Raw genomic sequence first — 23,999 nt, forward strand, 5'->3', positions numbered from 1 at the left:
AAGCTTCTAGGTGAATTTTATAGTAGCTTGTGACTTATGGTCAACTATGGTTTTAACCAAGACTGAGTCAAGGTATTTGGGGCTTACAGGTTTCTATTTTGATACTGCAGTGATTACTTTTATCAACATCCTTATTATTGTCTTTGGTTCATCACTTAGTCAAACACTCTCTGGCTTCAGCCCTCAATGCTGTCGTAAAATCTGGTCCCTCATCCCACCTGCCAGATACCGACGTGGATCAGTTCTGAATCAGTGCTTGTTCCTCCAGCACAGCAACTGAGCAAGCTGGAGAAAAATGACCCCAGATGGCTCTCAGCACTGCTCAGCAATCAACATCCATCAGTGCTTTCTCCGGTTGCCTCCATCTATCTACTAGTCCACATGTTTAACTCCCTCCTCAAATGTTCTGTGGCACCACTTAGCGTAGGAGGCATTTACTAGAAGAGGTAGGCAATCAGGAGTTAGGCAGTGTCCTTTTGCCAACAAATATGTTTGCATCTGTACACATAGAAGTATTCACCCTGTTACTCACTGCTCAGCTCTCCGGCTGTTCTTCGGTACCGTCCTCTTGCAATCCTAGGATCCTGCTATATCACTCACCTCCTCTCCTACATCTTTAGCTTCTCTACTGCCTCCTCTCCTACATCTTTAGCTTCTCTACTGCCTTTTCCTTCCAAACACCCTCTGGTCTGTCACCTCAGGAACAATCTCTACCTTAACCCCATATCCTCTTCTATCTGCTATCACTGTCTCTTCCCCTCTCAGCCAGGCTTCTGTAAGGAGCACCCTGCCTTTGTTTATACCACTATTCCCATTCCTTTATTAACCCACCGTAGACTAGCTTCTACCTTGTTTCTCTAAAGAAATTATACATTCAGACAACATACATCTGCCAGTGCTGGGAACTGTTGTAAATGCCGGGCCAGGCATGCCTCCAGGCCCTATTCTAGACACGAACAACTTACTCTCCCATCTCAAAGAGTGTCATCATCATTCACTCAGCTGCCCAGTCCAGAAACTAAGGATTCATCTTATTTCCCTTTCACTTTCTATGATCCACATGCTCCTTTGCCAATACAGTATCTACCAGCTTAGCATCACCACCCTGCCTTGACTCTCCACCCCTGCCAGTCCTCATGTCTACTGCCTTAGATCAGGCCCTTACCACTCACTTCCTGCTTGGGTTGTTGCTGTAACTTCTTCTTTGGGGCAGTCCTCTTTCCACACCATATTCCACACTCTGTAACAGGAATCCCTCTAAAATTTAATCACATTATGCTATGACCTACAATGATTTTTGAAGTTTTCATGATAAACTCCTTAGCTTAACCCTTAAGCCCCTTAGTGATCTGATCCCTGTTTGTTGTTCTTGGTTCATCACATACCATTGGCCCAGATCATCCTCATGGCAAAGATTCATTGAACTGCTCTTCATGTGCCAGACACGGCGCTAAGTACATTACTTTGTAATTTAAGCCTTACAGCAACTCAGTGAGGATTTTGCCCGTTGTACAGATGAGGAAATTGAGGTTTTAGGTTAGGAAACTTGCAAAGTAAGTGGCAGAACCAGGTTCAGACTCAGGTCTGTTTGACACTCAAGTCCAAGCCCTTAAGTGAGATAGCAGCATGCTTCAAAGTGTGTACTGGGAGTACCTACATCAAAATCTCCTGAGTACTTGTTAAAATGCAGATTCCTTAGCTCTATCCTCCCTGACCTGGTGACTCAGACTCCTTGGGGGCAATTCCTTGAGCTCTGAATTTTAAACACACACTCCAGGCAAGGTACAAGGAACAGTATCACTGTCTTATACTGTGTACTTTGAGTCACACCAACTATTTCTCCAGTGCACCATACTGTTCCTCTCCTCCATGCCTTTGCACAAGTTTTGCCTCTTACTGGAACATCTCTGCCTTCTCATCTCTTTATCTCTCAAGATTCAGTCCAAGTGGCCCTGCTTCTGGAAAGCCTTCCATAATTCCTCGGGCCAACTTCAAAGCACCTTGTCTTCACTGCTCCTAGAGCTCTGGGTGCAGCATTTTCACATCTCGTAACCCTTGGCTTACTAGTCGCCCCCTCACCACAACGTGAGCTCCTCTGCCCTATTCATCCCTCTCCAGCAACCCTGGACAACCCCTCGCCATAGCATCTGCCCACCAAATGTTCAACAGATTCACTTCCAGCTTCTTCACCTTCCTGGTCCGTTCCCTCCCAATAGGCTACTGTGGGTAAATGTATTTTAATTACTGTTTCCGTTAGGAACATGTTCAGCTGCAAATAACAGCCCAACTCATAATGAATGGCCTAAGAATAAAGACATTAAATTCTCACATCCCAGAAGTGTGGAAGGGAGAGGTTCCAATTTTGGTACAAGGGCTCCTCTCTGCCAAGAAGATTCCAGGCTCCTTCTGCCGGCTCTTTCTGCTCTGGTTCTCTCGCAGAATGTTGCCTTTGTTGTATTAAATGGACAACCGCTTTCACTTGTGCTTAGATTAATGTTCATTTAACATGCATATAACACTAATTCCCCTAATCAATTAATCTTATTTATAAGCTTCACTAATTGAAAGATTGTAAACATTTATAAATTTGACATACCTGATTTTCTTAAGCACTTCTAATGCAGAACAGACCAGACAAGTTTTTCTAAGCACCGAAGCAACTCTTAGAAATCTAATTAATCAAACTGTGGTAAATCGAGTTGTTTTAGAGAGTTCAATACTCTTTACAAACTTAATCCAATTCTCTCATGCCTTTCAATGTAACAGTACCAGTCTTTAATCAATTGTGTATTTCAAATTAAAATCACAAGGTGAAACCGATGAATTCTCAAATATGTCAGATTCTCAAATATTATTGAGGCTTTAAATAACAAAAAACATCAGATTCCCTGGAGCTAATGTTTTTTTCCTCATACTTCTACATAATCATTTCAACAGTATATATATATATATATATATATATATATATATATATATATATATATATATATATATATATATATTCTTTTTTTTGAGACAGGGTCTCCCTTTGTCACCAGGATTGGAGTGCAGTGGCATCACTATAGCTCACTGCAACCTCTAACTCCTGGGCTCAAGTGATCCTCCTGCCTCAGCCTCCCAAGTAGCTGGGGCTATAGGTGTGTGCCACCATGGCTGGCTAATTTTTTAATTTTTTGTAGTGACATTGTCTCGATATGTTACCCAGGCTGGTCTCAATCTCCCTGACCTTAAGCAATCCTCCTGCCTCAGCCTCTCAAAGTGCTGGGATTACAGGTGTGAGCCGCCACACCCAGCCAGCTGTATATCTTTTGTGGTAATATAATGAACAGGTTTGTATCTTTTCCATCAAATTTAAGTGAACTCCTAAGCAATTTCATTGGAAAAAATACAAATGGCAAATAATAAAGAAATACAAATAAAAGGTAAATATCATTTAATATGTATAAGACTGCTTATACTTTAGAGAAACTTTCTTTAAGTATGTCTTGCTCTTGTAACCATACAGAGGTATAAATGTATAGATTTTAAACCCATATAAACAGTTTTCAAACTATATCAATGATTCTCGAGACAATGGGGAAAGAAGGATGAATGCCTGAGGGAAAACTAAAAGTGGTAGAGCTACATCTGGTTTGGTAGGCAGAATTCTACAATGACCCCCAAGACTCTTGCCACCTACTGCACACACTTCTCTGTTATTCAGTCAAACACACATCGGTGCTATGAAAAGCAAAATTTTCTAGATGTATTTAAAGTTTTTAATCCATTGACTTTTAAATTAGGGAGATGATCGTAGGTGGGTCTGACCTAATAAGGTGAGCCCTTAAAAGAAGTCAGAAGTCACAGAGATTCAAGCAGAAGAGACTCTCCTGGTAGCCTTGAAGTAGCAGCAACCATGTTGTGCGTTGATGGCAAGGACCTGAGGGTGGCCTCTAGGAGCCGAGAGAGGTTCCCAGCTGACAACAAACAAGATAACAAGGACGTCAGACCTACAACTACAAGAAACTGAGTTCTGCCAACAACCAGTGAGCTTGGGAAAGGACTCCAACCCTCAGATAAGACCACCAGCCATGGCTGGTGTCTTGAATTCAGCCTGATGAGACACTGAACCATTCTCGGACCCTTGACTCAAGGCAATTGTGAGATAAATTCACGCTGCTTTACATCACTAAATGTGTGATAATTTGTATACCAAAATAGAAAACTAATACAGCTGGCACTGGGAATCACAGTTGCTTATGAGCCTGTTGTGCTTGTCCCCGGCCTGATACTGAGGAGTTAAAAAGTTGAGAGGTTGAGAAATGCTATCCTACCTAATTAAGTAGCTAGGTAATGGAATAGAATTTGTGTCTACTACAACTATCTCCCATCAATACCGTCTTGCCCAGAAATTTATTTTTCCTCATTCCAATTGTAAGTGACTCTGCAATTGCCTTTAAAACATCGCTCTTTCCAGAAATATTTTTACCAGTCTTTGTTTTAGGAATGTAACTAATACAGCCCATGAACATTTTCTGTCCTTCTCTCAGCCATAGCTGTTGCTTCCCTGTAGAACCTGTGTAGACTGTTGCTGGCATTAGTCCACCTTCGCATAACCACCCTCCATGTCCTCTCCCTCCCTTTATTCCTTGTAGTTGTCATAATATTGGGGCGTAATCTGAAGTTGTATCCTCTGGGGGAAAGAGTCTCAGACTCTTAGATAAAGCCTTGATTCTTTCATGTGAGAGACTGATCATCTCTTACCTGTTTTAGATAATAAGGTGATTCATGTTCATTATTAACCTGTAATGGCCAGTTTTTGTTTTTCATTTCTGCATACCTCCAACCAGAATAAAATTTAAGAATGTTTTATTCAAAGAGAAGGAAATTACATCGCCAACTGCAATGAAGTATGGGATTGAGGATTTTCTTCCCCTTCTCTTTAGAGTATGAAGATGAGCAGCCTCCCTTTCCAGAAGGATACAAAGGCAAACAAGAAGCCGTGATGACTGTGAGTATTGCCCAGGCCTCAGCCTAAATAAAAGGCTCTAAGATGAGAACAGACCGACGGCCAGTGGTTGGCAGACAGTGTCATGAGTTAGGGAGGTGGGAAAGGGAAGACACTGGAGCTAGAACCGGAAACTCAGGACCAATCCTAACTCTACTACTAATGGTGCCACTTAGAGGGCATCACATGACCTCTTTAAGCCGTAGTTTCTGCATCTATGAAATGGGACGAGTAATCCTTGACTAACTCCCAGGGCCTCCGTGGGGCTCGAATGAGATCCTGGGTGAGAAAAGTCTTTACGATGGATCTCACACCACGTCCATGCTGGGGACACTTGCAGACAGTGCAGGTTCCTCCACATGCCGGGGGCGGGGGGCGGGGGGAGGGCAAGAGGAAAACTGTGCTAAGGAGAGAGGGCCAAGGACAAGGCAGCCAGGAAGGAAGTCCCTCAGGAAGTCTACCTTGGAGTTAAAAAGGGACTTAATGGAGTTTAAAATTTTTTTAAAAAGCAAGATTCTGAGAGATAAAAGAACTTGAGCAAGGTCACAGGGATGGAACCAAAACCTACATCTCTAGACTTCTGGTAACTTCCATTACTGCTGTTGCCCCTGACATAGGATTTTGGTGTCTGAAACATCCTTCTTATTCTGTGATTGTTCCTTTTTCATAGCATCCTGTCCTTGCTTTATGGCTATAATTCTTTCTCAAATTTCTGTGCAGATACTAATTACAGTTCTGTTCTCTGAATTATTAGTGCTTCCTCCAGGGTCAGTTGTTCGGTTTATAGATCTTGATCTTTGTCTTTTATGCTATTGATTTTCTTGATCTGAGTGAGAGCTTAGTTTATTCAAAATTTAAAATGGAGGCCTGAGTGAATTTTTCTCTATAGCTGGTATGTTAGAGTTCTCCAGAGAGATAGAAACAATAGGAAATATATATAGAGAGAGGTGAGAGGGCATTTATTAGGGGAATTGGCTCTGTGATTGTGAAGGCTGAGAAGTCCCATGAGAGGCCATCTGTGAGCTGGAGAACCAGCGAAGCTGGTGGTGTGGCTCAGTCCAAATCCAAAAGCCTCAGAACCAGAGGAAATGATGGCGTAACTATTAGTCTGAGACTGTGACCAAAGGCCCGATCCTCAGGAGCCACTGGTGTGAGTCCTGGAGCCCAAAACCCAGGAGTGCTGAGGTCCAAGGGCAGGAGAAGGAGGGCATCCTGGCTCTGGACGAGAGCAAGAAGTCACCCTTCCTCCACCTTTTTGTTTCTTCCGGGCCCTCAGCTGATTGGATGGTGCCTGTCCACACTGAGGGCAGATCTTCCCCACTCAGTTCAGTGACTCCCATGCCAGTCTCTTCCAGAACACTCTCAGACACACCCAGAAATGATGCTTTACCAGCTGTCTAGGTATCCCTTAATCTGGTCATGTTACACCTAAAATTAACCATCACAGCTGGTGCAGTTTTCTTCTACTGCTACCCATGTGGGTTTGTTTTCTGGGTGGGTCTCTTCTATAAACAGAAAAACACTGCCTGGGAGCTCATGGAGAGTGACTGTCCACTGAAAGACTTTCCTTCTGGGTGAGCAGGCAGAGAGTCAGTTTTTTGGGATTGGGCAGGGGTCTTTCCAAATCATTTTTTTTTCTTATGGCCACCAGCATGGTACCCTACGTAGTTCTTAGTTCTGTTCCTCCCCAGGGCTGTTTGTTTCGTTTGTTTACAGAAGAGTCATTGGAAAGGAGGGGGAGCTGGATATATGATAAAACGCTGGTGTGAACACAGCTTCATGTATATCGTGGGGGGCCGAAGCAGAGGTGGGGGAGGCGGGCAGCAGGCCAGTGGAGCCCAGCCAGATTTCCACTTAACGCCTGCGTATCGTTCCCATCTCATTCCCGCCCTGCAATGCCTGTCTACTGTGAGTATTGACCCCTTTTGAGACTCTAGTAGAAAGATGGACATCTGTCCTCTGGGGCAGTTTCCTCCTGTGGCTCCCTTCCCCTCTCACTTATCGAACCAGGCTTCATCCCTGTTTCTTTTGGATATGTTTGCAAATCTCTCATTTACAGATGGTCCTCCGATTCTTTTCTCTATGAGGGGTTTATTCCTTGACTGTCATTTATAGGTGTCTTGGGGGAAGGCAGACAAAGATTTATGTTCAGCGTGCCCCCTTGAACCTAACGTCTGATACAGAATTTTATTCCTTTGTAAGGTTACAGGAGAAAATACAATTATTTATACCGTTTATGTGAATTGACTTCCCTCCCCGACCTACCACCAGGTTTCACCATTGGAGGAGATGCTGTCCCATGGCTTCAGTACAGAGCACTGTTTCCCAGTTCCGCATTTCCCTGTGACCTCATATAAACCCTGCCCTGAAGAAAAAGTGGAGACAGTCGATCCAAAAACATGTAAGTAAGGAAGTGAGATTTCATCGTTTGTAGTTTTGGGCTCGTCACATTGCGAAACCACAGGGTGGGGATGGGAGTGGACAGATACACCTCAGGGAGACCACATAAATACGTTCTTGTTTTAATTTTTATTTTTAAGAGAAGTATGCTTTATTCCACTGATTTATCTTCCAGGTTAAAATGTAATAAAGATAATAAGTGACAACAAGCATACTTTGACCCTACATTTAAATACAAAGGGGGGAGAGAGAAGGGTAAGCAAATGTAAAAAGGAGAAGAAAGCATCACACTGCCTGGCTGTGTGTGTTGAAGCCAGAGGTGGAGGCTGCAGAACCGAGTCCTGGTTCTTTGGGCCCACCTGGTGCCGGGCCCTCTCCTGCTGGTTTGTTCTGTGCCCTCTGATAGCATGCTTTGGGCCTGGGCCAACCGCTGCGTCCACCACTGTGGCCACAAGGCCCTGTCCATTATACTTCCCTTGCTTTTGTTCCCCTGGCCACACTGGCCTCCTTGCTGTTCCTGCCGTGGGAACCTGGCCTTACATAGGACCCTGGCTACATCCTTGCCAGGCTAGGCTACAGAGGCTCAGAGGGACATTTCAAGTTTCTTTAGTAATACAGCCCAACTCAGCAGTCTGGAGCAAAATGTAAGGTTTAAGGTCGTGTTACTGAACGGACGGTACCTTTTTCTGGCTCAGAAGTAAACATTTCTCCCAGATCAACTTGGGCCATTTGGGATTTGCAGTGGGAAGTTTTGTTTATTTGTTCTAGGTTCCCCCAAAGAATATCTGGAAACTTTCATCTTTCCAATTCTGCTTCCCGGAATGGCCAGCCTGCTTCACCAGGCAAAGAAAGAAAAATGTTTTGAGGTCAGTTGTTTGGCAAGGGTTTCTTTATTTTGAAATTCTCGATAATTCATTTTTATCGGAGGACAGCTCATTATCTCAGTACCATCAAGTTGTTCTCAGAATGATCCCTGTGGGAGGGAAAGCCTGCATTTTGGGTCACTTACCCAACCCCAGCCACGCCACCTAGCTGTGCTCCTACACGCGCTGCCATCTGTCTGGCCACTGGGGCTCCGGAGAGGTTTTCCGCCTTGCTTGGCCTCCCAGCTTGCTTTTCCTGTGCATTTGGCATCCACCGGGTGTCGGGTCCTCCTCTCCTGTTTATCACACGTGCTGGTGAAAGCTCTCCTCACTCGTTATCTGGCTCTGGATGGATCTTCCCTCTCTGGCCTCTCCCTACCCCACTTCATGCCAACTGTCACACATGTAACTTGCTTCCAGAGAGGTCTGGCACACAGTAAGTGCTCAGTAAGTAGCAGTCATTACCACACTGCAGCCAGTTATCTGTACAAACCGAGTTCTGATCCTGGTGCACCCCCTTGTAGATACCCACAGAGGCTCCCTCTATTCTACAGTTCACAAGATACTTTGGGTGTATGTGTTCCCTGCATAGTCTTGAATTCTAGAATTTGGATGACGCACACAAAGAGAGTAAAACAACAACATTTCATATTGACCAAGCACTTGCTCTGTGCCAGGCACTTTGCTAAGTGTCTTGTCATCATTATTTCAGTTAATCCTCACAACAGCTCTGTAAGTTTCCTCCTATTATTATTATCTGCATTCTGCAGATGATCAAACAGAGGGACAGAGGTCTGGAATGCAATCAGGGTTGCATGGCAGAGCTTGAATCCAGATTCAATGATTCAAAATTATACTAAAAAGGTTGATGGTAATTACAGTGCAAAGCCCGATCAGTATGACACATCCAGGGTCTATAAAGCATTCAGAGTTAACGGTATCACTCGAATAGCTGCTCTTCAGCACGGGGTCCCTGTCTGAGAAGACCTGCGTACTGCTAGGTACGTACTAAGGAGACAAAGTTCTCACGTGTTCTAGCAAATACTCGATTTTTCTTTAGCAGTGCCTTGACATTACACTGCCCCTCCTGCTTCTTCATAACCGCATATTACCCCTCCCCCTAGTTGCCTGCCACTTGATCCACTCAGCATAACTTTCCTCCGACAGTCCTCACCATGACAGATGTGTCTTCCCTTGAGGCAAAAGTGCATTATGAGACATTGATCAGAATTTGGGCAGCACGGTTATGAAGGAAGAATTTGGGGTACATCCCTGGGCCGCAGCACACCATTTGGCAGCGATGGATCCACACAACGAAGCCAGCAACCCTCAGCCTGGCCTTTCAGGGCCATGCCCTGTCTTTTCCTTCCAGTCTCATGTCCCTCTGCTCTCCTTCCCTGCTGGTACCCTCCAGCCAAACAGAACCACTCTGAGTCCCCTGCACCAGCCCCCCACTTCATGGCCTCCGTGCATCTGTTCCTTCTTTTTTTAGAAAAAAATCCTGGAGCTCCTCTTCTCTGCATATTTAAGTTCTACTTGTTTTTCCAAGCTCAGCTCATGACTTCTCTCCAAGGCTTCCAGTCCCTGCTGGGCCCAAACTAGAAGTAATTGATCCCAGCTCTCAGATTTCAGAGTATTTCATCTGTTCCTCATTTTATGGCAAATTAAGACATTCTTAATTAAGACATTCTTAAGCCACATACACTTAATTTTATATGTGTCTATCTCTGCCAATATTTTAAGTTCCTTGAGGACAGATTCTGTATCTGATTTATTTTTATTTTATTTTATTTTTGAGACAGGGTCTTGCTCTGTTGCCCAGGCTGGAGTGCGGTGGTGGGATTCATAGCTCACTGCAGACTCGAACTCCTGGGCTTAAGCGATCCCCTGCCTCAGCCTCCTGAGTAGCTGGGACTACAGTCACGTGTCACCACACCCAGCTAATTTTTCTTATTTTTTTGTAGAGATAGAGTCTCACTATGTTGTCCAGGCTGGTCTCAAACTCCTGGCCTCAAGTAGTCCTCCTGCCTCAGCCTCCCAAGTAGCTGGGATTAAAGGTGTGGGCCCCTGAACCTGGCTTGATTTATTTTTGTATCTCTACTCAATGCCTAGTATATTCTACCCAATGCCTAGCACATAGTGAACATATAGTTGGCTCTCAATAAATGCTGAATAAATTAATGTGTACTTAGACATCAGAAAGCATCACTATTACAATGTCCTTGACCAAAACCCAGCTTTCTTTTCTCTGGGAAGGCTGTTCTGTTGGATTCATCCCTAGAGGAATGCCCGGGAGGGGAGAGAGAAGAAGAAAACATCCATCTGTTTCATGAGTTTAGCCAGTGGGGAAGAGCAGTGGGTGGCAAATGGCACAGCCTGACTCCCTCTCATATATTAATTATGCAAGTAATTTGTAAATTGGGCCTTGATTTATAGCATAGTAATTAAGATCATGACTCTGGAGTCAAAGTTACCTGATTTTGAAGTCCACCTCCATCCCAGCTGGCTGCACAGCCCGGGACAAGTCATTTCATCTTTCTGAGCCATTGTCATTTCTTTATAAGTAAAATGAGGTTGATCAGAGCACCTGCTCATGGGATTATTATGCGAATGAAATGAGGTAGCTCATGCAAAGAGCTTAGGCCAGTCCCTGGAGCACAGGAAGGACTCGATAAATGTTAACTTAGTATTTATCGTCGGTGTTACTGTGCTACAGGTGCTTCCCAGGTAGGGGGTCACACCTGTTACCTGAGCAGCCTCACTTTTGTTCCTTGGCCACCTAGAGGCCTAAGTCAGGACTTGGTCCCAGCTCCCAGAAAACCATCCAATTCCACGGTGATTTCACAAAGAAGGTTTATTTTATGGATCTTTTCATGGGCAGCTGGGGAATAGGGTTTTGTTCGGATTTATCAGGCAATACTTCATTAATCCTCTCTAGAAACATTTTTGTCCTCTCCAGGTACCCCCTCTCCACACAGCCTCTGCAGACCCCCTCTAGATCCTGAACAGAATTATTCAGCTTGCATAGCCCACTCAGCAAGACCAAAGCTCAGCATTGGCTAACTTTTCCTCCTTGGAGGTGCAGTTCAGCCGTCATCTATAGCCCTTGGGGGTAGGAGTGGGAGGGAGCTTCACATCTCTCATCCTGACAGACACCCTTGTAAGGCTTTCTTCATATTGCTCTGCCAGAAATGCTTAGTTTCGACACACAGGCCTGGTGAATTCGAATCTAGGGAACCTCAATCCCACCTCTTTCTCATGACTTGCCGCTACAGACCTGGTTGTCCTGTCTGAGCCAGGAAATGCCACAATGATCAGATCCCCTATTTTCATTAACACAAGAGGGCACTCTGCTGAAGGGGACCAGAGACAGAAAAAGCTGGTAAAATCAATGTCAGCGATTCAGGTACTGACTGTCAAATCCAGGTAATCATTCTCCTCTCACCTGCAGTTTGACTACTGCTATGGTAATTGTCAGAAATAGCATGAAAAGTCAGAGAAGCTACCTCATTGAATAGTTGCCCACTGTGTGTCAGCATGGGTCAAAATGCTTTCCACATATCACCTGGTTTCACCCTTACAATAACCCTCTAAACCAGACCCTCTTTTTCTTCAACCGCCTCTGACAGAGGAGGGCCCTGGAACTCAGAGAAGTTGAGCATTACTCAAGGTGACTCAGTTAGTAAGCGACAGAGCACGTCATCAACCAAATCAACCAAGGTCCGGGTGATCTTACAGCTTGGGCTTTCGTCCCTCCCAGTAAATAAGAGTTGGAAACCATCCTCTCAACAGCTCCTAGAAATACTGATTTTTCTTCATTCACAGCTATTTTCTGGAGAACAGATTGCTACTTGCCTTAGGTTATAAAGTCTAAACTGCTTCTAATTCTTACCTGTTTTTCATTTGCTCATTTGGCTTTCCCTAACAACTTAATTCTCGTCCACTATTCATAACTGAACTTCCCCTCCTATATGTGGTGTTAAACAGGTGCAAGGTGTGGCTGAGTGGAATGGGAGTAAGGTTGGGGCAGGTCAGAGAGCAGAACCCTCAGTCTGGCCCTGCCATTGTCAGATGGCTTTGTCTCTCTGGCTTCAGCTTCTGCTGCTAAATGAGGAAGACCAGACCCTTTCACAGGTCATATCTGAGTGGTTGTATAGCTTTACTCTTATCTTGCTGTTGACCAAAGTATATTCAGGGTGCTGTGCTTTTTGTTAGATTGAACAAAGGGTGGAATATAATGATTAGATGATGAAATGAGCACAATGGAATAATCTTTGTTTGCATACATGTAAAGTATATCTGCAAGCAGGTTAAGTCACCCAGGTTTAGTTCTGTTCAACAAACATTTATTAAGCCCTACTACGTGCTGATCATGGGGCCAGACCCTAGGGCCAGAGAGGGTAAGACATGTCCCTGTCCTCCAGAAAACCACAGACGAGTAGTAAAGCCTTTGGTAGGTGAAGGATAATGATGAGCTAAGGTCGTTTTTATTTTTCTCCCCCTTCTGTTTTTTTCACTCCTGGGATATAAGAATGAAGGAGGAGAAACGGCAAGAGTCGATCTGGTGTTGGGAATTGATTTCCAGACCTTGGGGCGGCTATATTCCATTGTGCAGCCTTTATTCTAATTTATTCGGCAGTTACCCTTATGATTTATACCCCTTCATGGGGCACAAAAGTCAGCTGAAAGGGCAGTAATTAAGATTTCACATTGAAGGTTGCATGTCTAATATTTGCCCATAAATAATTTTGTAATGAGGGGGCTATAAACAGTTTCCAGCCTCCAGGCAGTGATAAAATGCTCTTAAAGAATCAGAGGAATTTCTACTTGTATTAGAGATTAATGAGGCATCCTTGTGCCAACTCATTTTTCATCTTTGACATCCTGCAGATGAGCTGCTTCTGAGACGAAATGAAAACAATCTAAACATCAACTGCTGCAGGTGCTTGAATGGAGCAGTAAAGTTTAAATTTTATAATGAATGATCAAGGAATGTAGAAAATGTGGGTTCTTAAAACTGTTCACTTGAGAGAATGCATATGCTTTAAAGGCAGTCAGGCACGCTGGAGTTCTTAATCCTGCTCGGCCACTTCCTTGCAGTGCAGCCCTACGTAATCTGTGAGCCTCAGTTTCCTTAACTATTGAGGGGATGACAGAGCCGCTACTGTCATTGGGAGGAAGAGGAAAAGTATTTCATGATGCTCACAGACACCAAGGAATGTGAGTTTCCTACTCCTCTTCCTTCCAGGCTTTTCCAGGAAGCTCAGTATTTTGAATGCTACAAATATGCAAGGTGGGTAAGCTACTATTAACATTTTTCATTTCCTGACTTAGGATTTCTTAATTAAATCTAATTCCCTCCATTTTTCTACCCACCCACCCCCCCCCCCGGTCACGTAGTCTTTCGTGGGTTATTTCTGAATATTTTTGAAGGTTTAAAAATTACGTTATTGTCATCTCAACATTTGTCAGACCCAAGTGGAAAGCTCGTTACCCAGATCTGCACGAGAGATTTGCAGTTTCTTGATTCAGCTGTTCCTCACATCCTGTCATTGGGAATAGATGCTTAAACTGAAGGATAACTGGCCTCCCACCAAAATCACATAACTGGAGCATTCTTATCTATCACCCACAACTGCACTTGCATCCAAATGCCTCTTACATAGCAGCCTAATTCATTGTTCATTGGGGCCATTCAAATTGTATCTTGAAATAGCGTTTATATTAAGTTGCTTAGGAATAATTGCTGATTTGTATTTTGCCCTTAACATGCTGACTTGCTTTCATTTATTCATACGTGCTTTCATTATTTTCTGTTTTGTTCTACGATGTAGCCCCCACAGTGCCTGGAACACGGTAGGGACCTAATAAATATGTATCGGATGAATGAATGAATATGGTCTCTCCAAAGTCACAGCCTAGTTTTAAGATAGGAATTAAGTTATGGGAGCACTCTGTGGAGGTCAGTGACCTTTTTGTCAGTTTGCCATGGCTGTTACTTGCAGGAGGTAACAAATATATTAACACTTTGTGAAAGATAAAGAATGGAAAATGATTGCTTTGTACAAATAGCTGGTGGAAATACATCTGTGGGCCAACAATAGATATTGTATAGACGTTTCCTGTGTCCACTGATTTATGCAGCACATGTAGACCAAGCCAAAGGTAACCAAATGCAGATAATAGTATCTAAATCTGTTAGCCAGTAAAGGAAGAATCATATATTAAGTTGGGAACAAGATGAAATATAGGACAGGGTACTTTGCTGTTCTATATGATATTCCAGTATTTGGACAATATTTAAAAATTTTTATTCATGAGTTACTTTTGTAATTGGGAAAGATAGAAATTATAAATATATAACATGTTCAAGTCTGCGTAATTGACCCTGCTGTCCACACTGGGTTATTTTCTCTTCCTCCCCTTTCTTTTCCCTGACACGCGGGTGAATCACCTCACCTCCATCTTTTTGCTGTTCATTCTCTATATTGTGGCACTCTGGCCTCCAAATGCTCCGATACAACTCTCTTCAAGTTTACGTAATGACCGAGCACTGCCAAGTTCAGTGACCTATTCCAGAGACAGAGAAGGAGGCCAGTATGGCTGGGGCAGAGCAAAAGAGATGGGAGGGGATTTTGGTGGGGTCAGCCCAGCAGTGGCTGTGTCACAAAGGGGCCTGTAGGCCGCATCGGGTTGGCTGCTAAAGAGTGTGGGTTTTGGCCGGGCGCAGTGGCTCACGCCTGTAATCCTAGCACTCTGGGAGGCCGAGGCGGGTGGATCGCTCAAGCTCAGGAGTTCGAGACCAGCCTGAGCAAGAGTGAGACCCCGTCTCTACTAAAAATAGAAAGAAATGATTTGGACAGCTAAAAATCTATATAGAAAAAATTAGCCGGGCATGGTGGTGCATGCCTGTAGTCCCTGTTACTCGGGAGGCTGAGACAGTAGGATTGCTTAAGCCCAGGAGTTTGAGGTTGCTGTGAGCTAGGCTGATGCCACGGCACTCACTCTAGCCTGGGCAACAGTGCAATACTCTGTCTCAAAAAAAAAAAAAAAGAGTGTGGGTTTTATGTTAAGGGCAGAGCGAAATAATCGGAGCAGTGACCCTTGACCCTATTGGGCCCAGTGCTCCATTGTCAAAGCATCGTATACTGCCCTTCTTGCTATTCTGAAATGAAATGCTTAGATGATATAACCTATTCCTCAGTTACCTGATTGCTGCATTGTATACTAAACTGCCTGAAAACTTTGTGATTTAAAATAACAATGATTTATTATTTATTTATTATATTCTGCGGACTGACTGGGCAGTTCTGCTGGTCTCACTTGGGCTTGCTCGTGTGGCTACGTTTGTGGCTGGGCTGGGCTAGAAGGTCCAATTCAGTCTCACTCACTTGTCTAGGGCCTTGGTGCTGGCTGTGGGGCACGTGGCTTCTTCCCTGGGTGGCCTCTCATCCTCCAGTGGCCTCACCAGCGTGTGGCCACCAGCTGCTTTACAGCATGGTGGTCTCAAGGCAGCTTTCCAAGAGGGAAAAGGCAGAAGTGCAAAGCCTAGGCCTTCTGGAACTCCGACATTAATTCTACTGCATTCCATTGGTCAAAGCAACCCCTAAGCAGGCAAAAAATAGACTCTATCTTTTCTACTTCTGGTAGACATAGCAAAGTCACATTGCAAAGGGTATGGGCCCAGGAGGTATGATTAATTAGGGACCATTATCATGATAAGCTATCACACCTATCTATACAGTAATTTCCAAAAAATAGTGATCATTTATAGTCTAGTGAACTATAATATAAAGAAGAAATAAAATGAAAATAATTTATAAATAATATGTATTTTCTTTTTTAAATGCTTAGGTAAAACTACACTAGAAAATATGAAGTAGTCACTTTCTTGTACCTATATATAGAATCACCACGCGTACAACAGCTACAAGAGGCAGGCTGAATCACTGTGTTGTTAGTCACTCAAATACTATAAGTGGTGTTGCCCTTGGTGATAGGATTTTCTGAAATGGTGGAAAACACTTATGTCCTGAATAGAACAAAATGCAATTTTCCTTTGACATTCATGATAGTGGCTTTCCTGGAAAAAGAAATTTGTATTAAAACCATGCAAAAAGACATTACATTCATATGTTAAATGGAGTTAGGTTCTAGGTTCAGACAATTATGAACAAGTTTTTTTTTTTACCAATATCCAGTGGAATATTTGAAAACATTTAGGATGCAGGACAGTTCTTGATGGTGTGGGACAATCCTGTCCCATTGCAGTGTATAGAATGGTTCAGGTTTAGAAGTCTAAGTGGGTCTGGTCTGTAGGGCTGTATTCCTTCTGGGGACTCGGGAGAATCTGTTTCTTTGCCTTTCCTGGTTTCTAGGGGCCAGCTTCATTCCTTCCTCTCTCTCATCTTCACAGCCCGCGGTAGCATTACTGCAACTTCTGCTTTCATCGTCACATCTCCTTCTCTGTCTCTGACCCTGCTGCCTCTCATATTAGGACCCTAATGATTACACTGGGCCCACCTGGATAATCCAGGTTAATCTCTTCATCCCAAGATCCTTAATTTGATCACATCTGCAAAGTTCTTTTGCCATGTAAGGTAACATAGTCACAGGTTCCAAGGATGAGGACGTGGACATCTCTGAGGGGACATTACGCATGCAGCCTGTCACACCCAGTGAATCCACCCTGTGTATCTTAAGGGGGAAACACTCCAAGGGCTGCAGGGCTAGGCAGGGAATGAAACTGGCCTGGAGTGGCAACAGGGGTCTAGAGGAGGCAGCTGCTGTGCTTCTCCTTTCCTGCCGATTGTCACCTTACAGGAGCACAGGCTCAGTGTGGCCACATCTTCGGAGTTTTCAGTACAAACCCCCAGATTTTATCATGAACTGTCTCCACTGTTTTTTCTTTGAGACGAGATGTCCCTATGTTGCCCAGACTGGTCTCAAATTCCTGGGCTCAACGGGTCCTCCTACCTCAGCCTCCCGAGTAGCTGGGACTACAGGTACTCACCACCATGCCCAGCTAACTTTTTCTGTTTTTAGTAGAGACAGAGTCTCACTGTTGCTCAGCCTGGTCTTGAACTCCTGACCTCAAGTGATCCTCCTGCCTTGGCCTCCCAGAATGCTAGGATTACAGGCATGAGGCATGGTGCTCGGCTGTCAGTCTGAATTTTTAACTATTGACAATTAACTTTAAAAAATTAAATGCAGCATGCCAAACAGAACACATCTGTGAGCTAGATTTCACCAGCTGGTAACCTCTGATTTGTATTCTTAACTTCTCCTATGAGCTTCTGGTCTGTAATTCTTAGCCATTTACTGTCAACCTCAGGCCCAGCAAGACAACCTGAAGCCCCCTGTACCATACCATTGGGAACGAAACTGCTACCATTTGTGAGGTACCTTTTTTCCCTATAGCTTTATTGAGGCATAATTGTCAAATAAATATTGCATGTAATTAAGGACTACAATGAGATTATTTGATATACCTATACATTGTGAAATGATTACCACAATCAAGCTAATTAACACATCCATCATCTCGCATAGTGTCTTAGTGTGTTAGGGCTACTGTGTAACAAAATACCATCAACTGGGTAGCTTATAAACAATAGAAATTTATTTCTCGCAGTTCTGGAGGTTGGGAAGTCTAAGCCTCAGCTCTTAACTACAGGAAGTGGCCTCTTAACCCAAAGGGTGTTGGCTGGAGTCCACCTGTCCGCACCCTCAGGCTGTTTGCAAGCCTTGTTAGCAGTGTCCTGCTGGCTCCTGGGCTCTTTTCCTCTGCCTTCCCCACCAGACTGCATTCCCTCACCCTGCATCCAGATGCTGATCTGCCTCACCTGGCCTTTGGACTTGGAATTTCTTCTTGGGAATGCTGGCTTTTGACTCTAATTTCCTTTAAAGGACTCTGGGTTTTCAGGTGTTTTTTTTGTTTTTTTTTTGTTTTTTTTTTTTTTTTGGAAAGACAGGGTCTCTTGTTCTGTCACCCAGGCTGGAGTGCAGGGGCACCATCATAGCTCACTGTGGTCTCAAACTCCTGCCTCGGCCTCCCATGTAGCTAGGACTACAGCTACACACAGCACTGCACTTGGCTAATTTTTTTTTAATTTTTTTTGTAGAGATGGGGTCTCACTGCATTGCCCAGGCTGGTCTCAAACTCCTGGCCTCAAGCGATCCTCCTGCTTCAGCTTCCTGGTCTTAGGGATTACAGGAGCGAGCCACCATGCCTGACTTTTTTTTTTTTTTTTTTGAGAGAAGAGTAGTTATTACACAAATGCGACTTGGTCAGTGTAGAAAACTTGGAAACTACCAATGAACAAAAACAAAAACCCATATTGGTCATAGCCTTGTTAATGTGTTTAAAATCTCTCTAGGGCTTTGAAAATTCACATACACACATACTTACATATTTACTGCATATTAATACTGTTTTTTCTTTTACATTATACCCACCGTTTGCAACCTGTATTTTTTTTTTTTTTGACTTAGCAATAGATCAGAAACATCTTTCCTGATACCATTAGTAACAACCACATGGACTTTCACAGTGGGGTTTCACCTTTATGTCCTGAACTGATTACCTGTTATTGGACATAGAAGTTTCTAATTTCTCAATATTCTAAACCAGGGGTGGGGAACTGGTGGCCTTAAGGCCACATGTAGCCCTCCAGATCCCCAAGTGCAGCCCCTCAACCAAATGCAAACTTCACAGAACAAATCCTTTTAATATAAAGGGATTTGAAATTTGGATTCACTCAAAAGGCTGCACTCAAGGATCCAGAAGGCCACGTGTGGCCTCAAGGTTGCAGGTACTTCCACGAAAAGCCTCACTTATGTTTCTTTACACACTTGGGACTCCAGTTGTGAGCTTCATCCTCTGTCTTTAGTCGGCTTCAGGTGGGAAACCTTTCTCTTCTTTGCTGCTTTTATCTACGTGCTAAATCTTGTTGATGCATATATTTGGCAATGATTCCTGGGTTCATTATATATTTGGCAATGATTCCTTGGTTCATTCATTCAACAAATGTTTTTTGGCCTCTTTTTATGACGAGGTGTAGAGCTAGGGCCATTTTTATGTTATTTGATCGATTCTTTATACACATGTGTTGTTTCTATAAAACATATTTTTTAAGAACAAGGTATTAGAATCAGATCGAGCTGGATGGGAATCTCAGCTGGGCCTCTCACTTGAACAACCTCACCTCACTGGCTGAACCTCAGTTTTCTCGTAAACGAAAGAGGGACAATGATATTAACATCTGCCTCGCTGGCTTGTTCTTGTCATCAGCCTACATCGTGTGGGGAATTGCTCAGCACTGCACCTGGCACATGGTGAGTTCTCAATAGACAACTCAGTGTTATTATTGTTATGTGCTGTTGTAAGCACTTGCAGAACAGCAATAATGAATATCACGGTGGCCCTGATCTCAGCCTATCCATAATCTCTGGAAACCTCCTAGTCCAGGAAGTTTGCATCTCCTGTTTGATCTCTGCCTTTAGTTGGCTGAACTCATTTACTAATCTGTTCTACGTACTTAGAACATATGTAACAGGTTAGTAACCAGACTATAGGGAATTCCTACAAATCAGTATGAAGAAAAGAAAGCAACGCAATAGAAAAATAAAGTATATGATCAGGAAGTTCACAGAAAGGGAGACTGAGAGAGCCGAAAGCAAATCGAATGCTTAACCTCAATAATATTGAGGAAAATAAAAATAAAACCACAGGGAGATCACAGATTGGCAAAAATGCAAAAGTTTGACAATATAAGGAATGGATGGAACTGTGGAGAAGGGAACGTTCACGCACTAGTGTATAATTTCTCCTGGAGAGAAATTTGGCAGAACCTAGTAAAAGTGAAAATACACATAACTATAACCTAGAAATTTCACTCCTAAATCTGTACTATGGCTAGAAAAACTCTCTCCCTGAAGGACATTAAATGGAACATTGTTTGAAATATTAAAAAATGGAAATGACCTTAAAAAATCTATCAGTGGAAGATGTATAAATAAAAACTCTTAACAGCTTTATTGAAGTTAACTGACATATCATTAAATCCACTCATTATACCCAAGTATCCATAAATGGATGAATGAATAAACAAAATGTGGGCACGCACGTGCGCGCACACACACACACACACACACACACACACACAGTGAAATAGTATTCAGCCTTAAAAAGGAAGGAGTTCCCAGGTAACCATTGATCTAGTTGCTATCTATAGAAAGTAAATACCTCTTCTGAACATTTCCTATAAATAGAATCACACAATATATGTCGTTTCCATCTTGTTTATTTACTTAGTACAATGTTTTTGAGCTTCCATGTTGTAGTAGGTATCAGTATTTCATGTTTGTTACCTAATAATCCAATGTATGGAGATACACATTTTGTTTGGAGGTTGTTTCTAGTTTTTAGCTATTGTGAATAATGCTGCTGTGAACACTTGCATACAACTCTTTTTGTGGATGTACATTTTCATTTCTCTGGTATAGATATCTAGGAGTGGAGGGAACTGGGTTTTTAACCTGACCTTATTATATTTAATTGAATATCATGACATTTAAATAGGTCCAGATAGCAGAACCCAATTTTTCATTTGGAATATAGCACTTAAACATGAAATATGGCTCAAAGTGAGGGACTGTTTTGTAATGATCTATCATTACCGGTTACCATCTAAGTGAGTGTTGGAAGGCTGACTTTACCCAACCATGGTGATCATGTTTTAAATGACAGTTATTTGTCAAATACTTCTTCTATGCCACGCCTCATTTCACACTGTGATCTCATTTAATTATCACCATAACCCTGAGAGTGGGTCGTTTTATCTTCTCCATTTTGTAATTGAGGAAACCGAGGCCCAGAGAGGTACCCAAGTTCCTGTGGCTACTAAGAGGAAGAGCCAGGGTTTGAACTCCAGAGCCCGACATTCTTTCCTACTATGTCTCATGGCGATAAGGCCAGTGGGTGCCGAAAATATTTCCCATTGTGACTCTTGGAATTGCTGTCAGATCCAGTTTGTAAGCCACGCAAGAAAATCTTATTATAACTTTACAGTCATGCTTCTTTTCTTTTTTTTCTTTTTAACAAAAGAGCATTGATCACTTCATTTCCCAAACTTGGCTAGGAGTTGCTTTTGTTTCTAAAAATCAAAGTCATCCTCAAAGAGCAAGCCTTTAAAAAGAAAGTCAACAGGCTCTGACCCGAGGATGACCCCACGGTTCTTTTACAAAATAAAGGGCAGTGGCTTTGTGGCAGGATTTTGCTTCTGTGGCCTGAAGCTTTGTCCTCTTGAATTCAGAGGCATGGCTTTATGCCAGATGGCTGTGGTACAGTCTTGATGAACTGCCAAAAAGGGGGAACATGATCATTTGGCCATAAATTGCATTTCAGTTATTATACACTGCACCAGTTAACTTTGTGCTGCATAACAAACTACCTCAAAAGTTAGTGGCTTAACATTACGACCATTTATTTAGCTCATTATTCTGCAAGTCTACAATTTGGGCTGGACTTGGCTGGGAGGTTCTTGTTGCCTTGGCTGGGTTCATTCGTGTGTCTGTGGTCAGCTACCAGGTAGACTGGGTGCTGGCTGGTCTAGGATGGCTTCAGCTGGATTGGATCATCTTTGTTCCACCTGGTCTCTCATCCTCCATCACATTAACCCCAGGTTGTTCATATTGCAGCCAGACAGGGTTGCTAGGATTCCAGTGGACACCCTCAAGGCCTCTTGAGCCTGCGTCTCAGAGCTGACATAGTGTCACCTTTGCACATTGCATTGGCCAAAGCAAGTCACAAGGCCAGCCCAGATCTAAGGAGTTAGGAAATAAATTCCACTTCTTCTTTTTTTTAAATTTGTATAAATTTGTGGGGTACAAGTGCAATTTTGTTACATGTATAGATGATGTAGTGGTCAAGTCATTACCCATTACCCAAATATTACATGCTATTCATTAAGTAATTTCTCATCATCTACCCCCTCTCACCCCCTCACCCATCCAAGTCTCCACTGTCACTCATTCCACTCTCTACATCCATGTGTCCACATTTTTTAGCACCCACCATGAGTGAGAACATGCCATATTTGACTTTCTGTGCCTGGCTTGTTTCACCTAAGATCATGACCTCCACTTCCATCCATGTTGCTGCAAAAGACATGATTTCATTCTTTTTTATAGATTCCACTTCTTGATAGGAAGAGCTGTCAAGTCAAATTGCAAAAGGTGTGGATACAGGGAGGGGGGGGAATGGTGGCCCTTTTTGCAATTTACCCCTTACACTGCATTAGAAATAATAGGGGTTGGGCAACAACTGGCAGGTTTGACTTCTGGCTCCAGCCTGGTAACTTCAGGGAAGTAACTTGTCTGCAACTCTCTCCTCTCCTCGTGTGTAAACTACAAGCAGGATTATTGAGAGGCTTACATGAGCTAATGTGTGAAGGGGCTAGCTCTGGAGTCCAACTATCTGGGTTCAAATTCTTATTCTTCCGTTTACTGGTACGTGACTTTGGGCGAGGTATTTAGCTTCTCCATGCTGCCATTTCCTAATCTATTAAATGGGAATAGTATGTAGTACCGGATAGAATGTGTAGTTGTTGTGATTGGTTGTGATCAATGAGTTAAGTAAAATTTAAAAAAGTGCCTGGTACATAGAAAACACTCAATACATGTTAACTGTTGTTAACCTTATTAGCGTTATGCTTGGAAAACAGCAAATCTGTAAAAGGAATGTTATTTCCCCCACTTCCCCTTCTGGTTGTTGCATGAACGAATGGAGCAGAACATCCCTGACTTTCTGAGTACTACAGATGGCCAAGGATGTACTCTCCTGGTCATTCTGAAAATACTAGTACCTTTAAAAAAATGCTATATATATATTAGTAAAAATCAAAAGATAACTCTTAGAAATAATGATGAGCTCAGAACCTGAGAATGTATTATAAAGATACCTCCAAGAGTTAAGGAACTGCTAGAATCACAGCTTGTGATGGGAAAAAAAAAAAAAAAACCCCACAAAAACAGTAAACTCAACCCTGCAAGTATCCCAGACTTCTCTTGAGAATTTATGTCTAAAGAATGGAAGCCATTTTTTAAAAAGAATTAAAACGTTTTTCAGTGACAGATGCTAAGAATAAGAAGGAAAAGTAAAAAAAAAAAAAAAAAAAAAAAAATTAAAATGAAGTTAGATTCCTATTTTCTAAAGAAGATATCCTAAAGTAAATCATTGACTCTCTTGGTGGTTTAGAGAGCTGCATTTCTCCTGCTACTTTTTAGGAACAAGAAAACCCAAGTCATAAACTCATCACAGATCCAAAAGGTGTTTCAAGTGTTAACCCCTTAGAGTAATCAAGGGTTACCCAGGAAATAGAGAAGAGAGGTGAAATAGAGCGTTCTCAACATCAGACTTCTATGTCAGAAATCAGATACTACAGATTTCCCCATGCTTCCACATGAATGATCACCCAGCAGTTATTAATAATGTTCTGAAGCTGGGGTCTGCAAACTACAGCCCATGGGGTCAGCTACTTGTTTTTGGAAACGAAATTTTATTGGAACACAGTTACACCATTCCCCTACATATTGTCTGTGACAGCTTTTGCACTGCAATGGCAGAGTTGAATATTTGTGACACAAGCCTAAAATGTTTACTATCAGGCTCTTTAAGAAAGAGTTTGCCAATCCATGTATTGAAGTCCTGGAAGGGTCCAGAGTTTTGTAGTAGCAGAAGATATGTG

The 23,999-nt window shown here is 42.8% G+C and overlaps 1 protein-coding gene across 3 annotated transcripts in view; it reads left to right on the forward strand.

Moving 5' to 3' along the window:
* Positions 1-23,999, forward strand: part of IQCK (IQ motif containing K) — a 103,939-nt gene that overhangs the window by 2,406 nt on the left and 77,534 nt on the right. For 2 of the 3 annotated variants that reach the window (XM_045542713.1, XM_045542714.1), the window contains exons 2-4: positions 4,926-4,990; positions 7,259-7,388; positions 8,156-8,253. In XM_045542713.1, coding sequence (XP_045398669.1) covers positions 4,926-4,990; positions 7,259-7,388; positions 8,156-8,253 — 293 coding nt within the window. Of the gene's footprint in view, positions 1-4,925; positions 4,991-7,258; positions 7,389-8,155; positions 8,254-19,543; positions 19,588-23,999 lie in introns of all 3 variants that reach the window. The other variant, XM_045542715.1, reaches the window with a different exon arrangement.

The sequence above is a fragment of the Lemur catta genome, chromosome 2, assembly GCF_020740605.2.
Source record: "Lemur catta isolate mLemCat1 chromosome 2, mLemCat1.pri, whole genome shotgun sequence".
Classification (NCBI taxonomy): Eukaryota; Metazoa; Chordata; class Mammalia; order Primates; family Lemuridae; genus Lemur; species Lemur catta.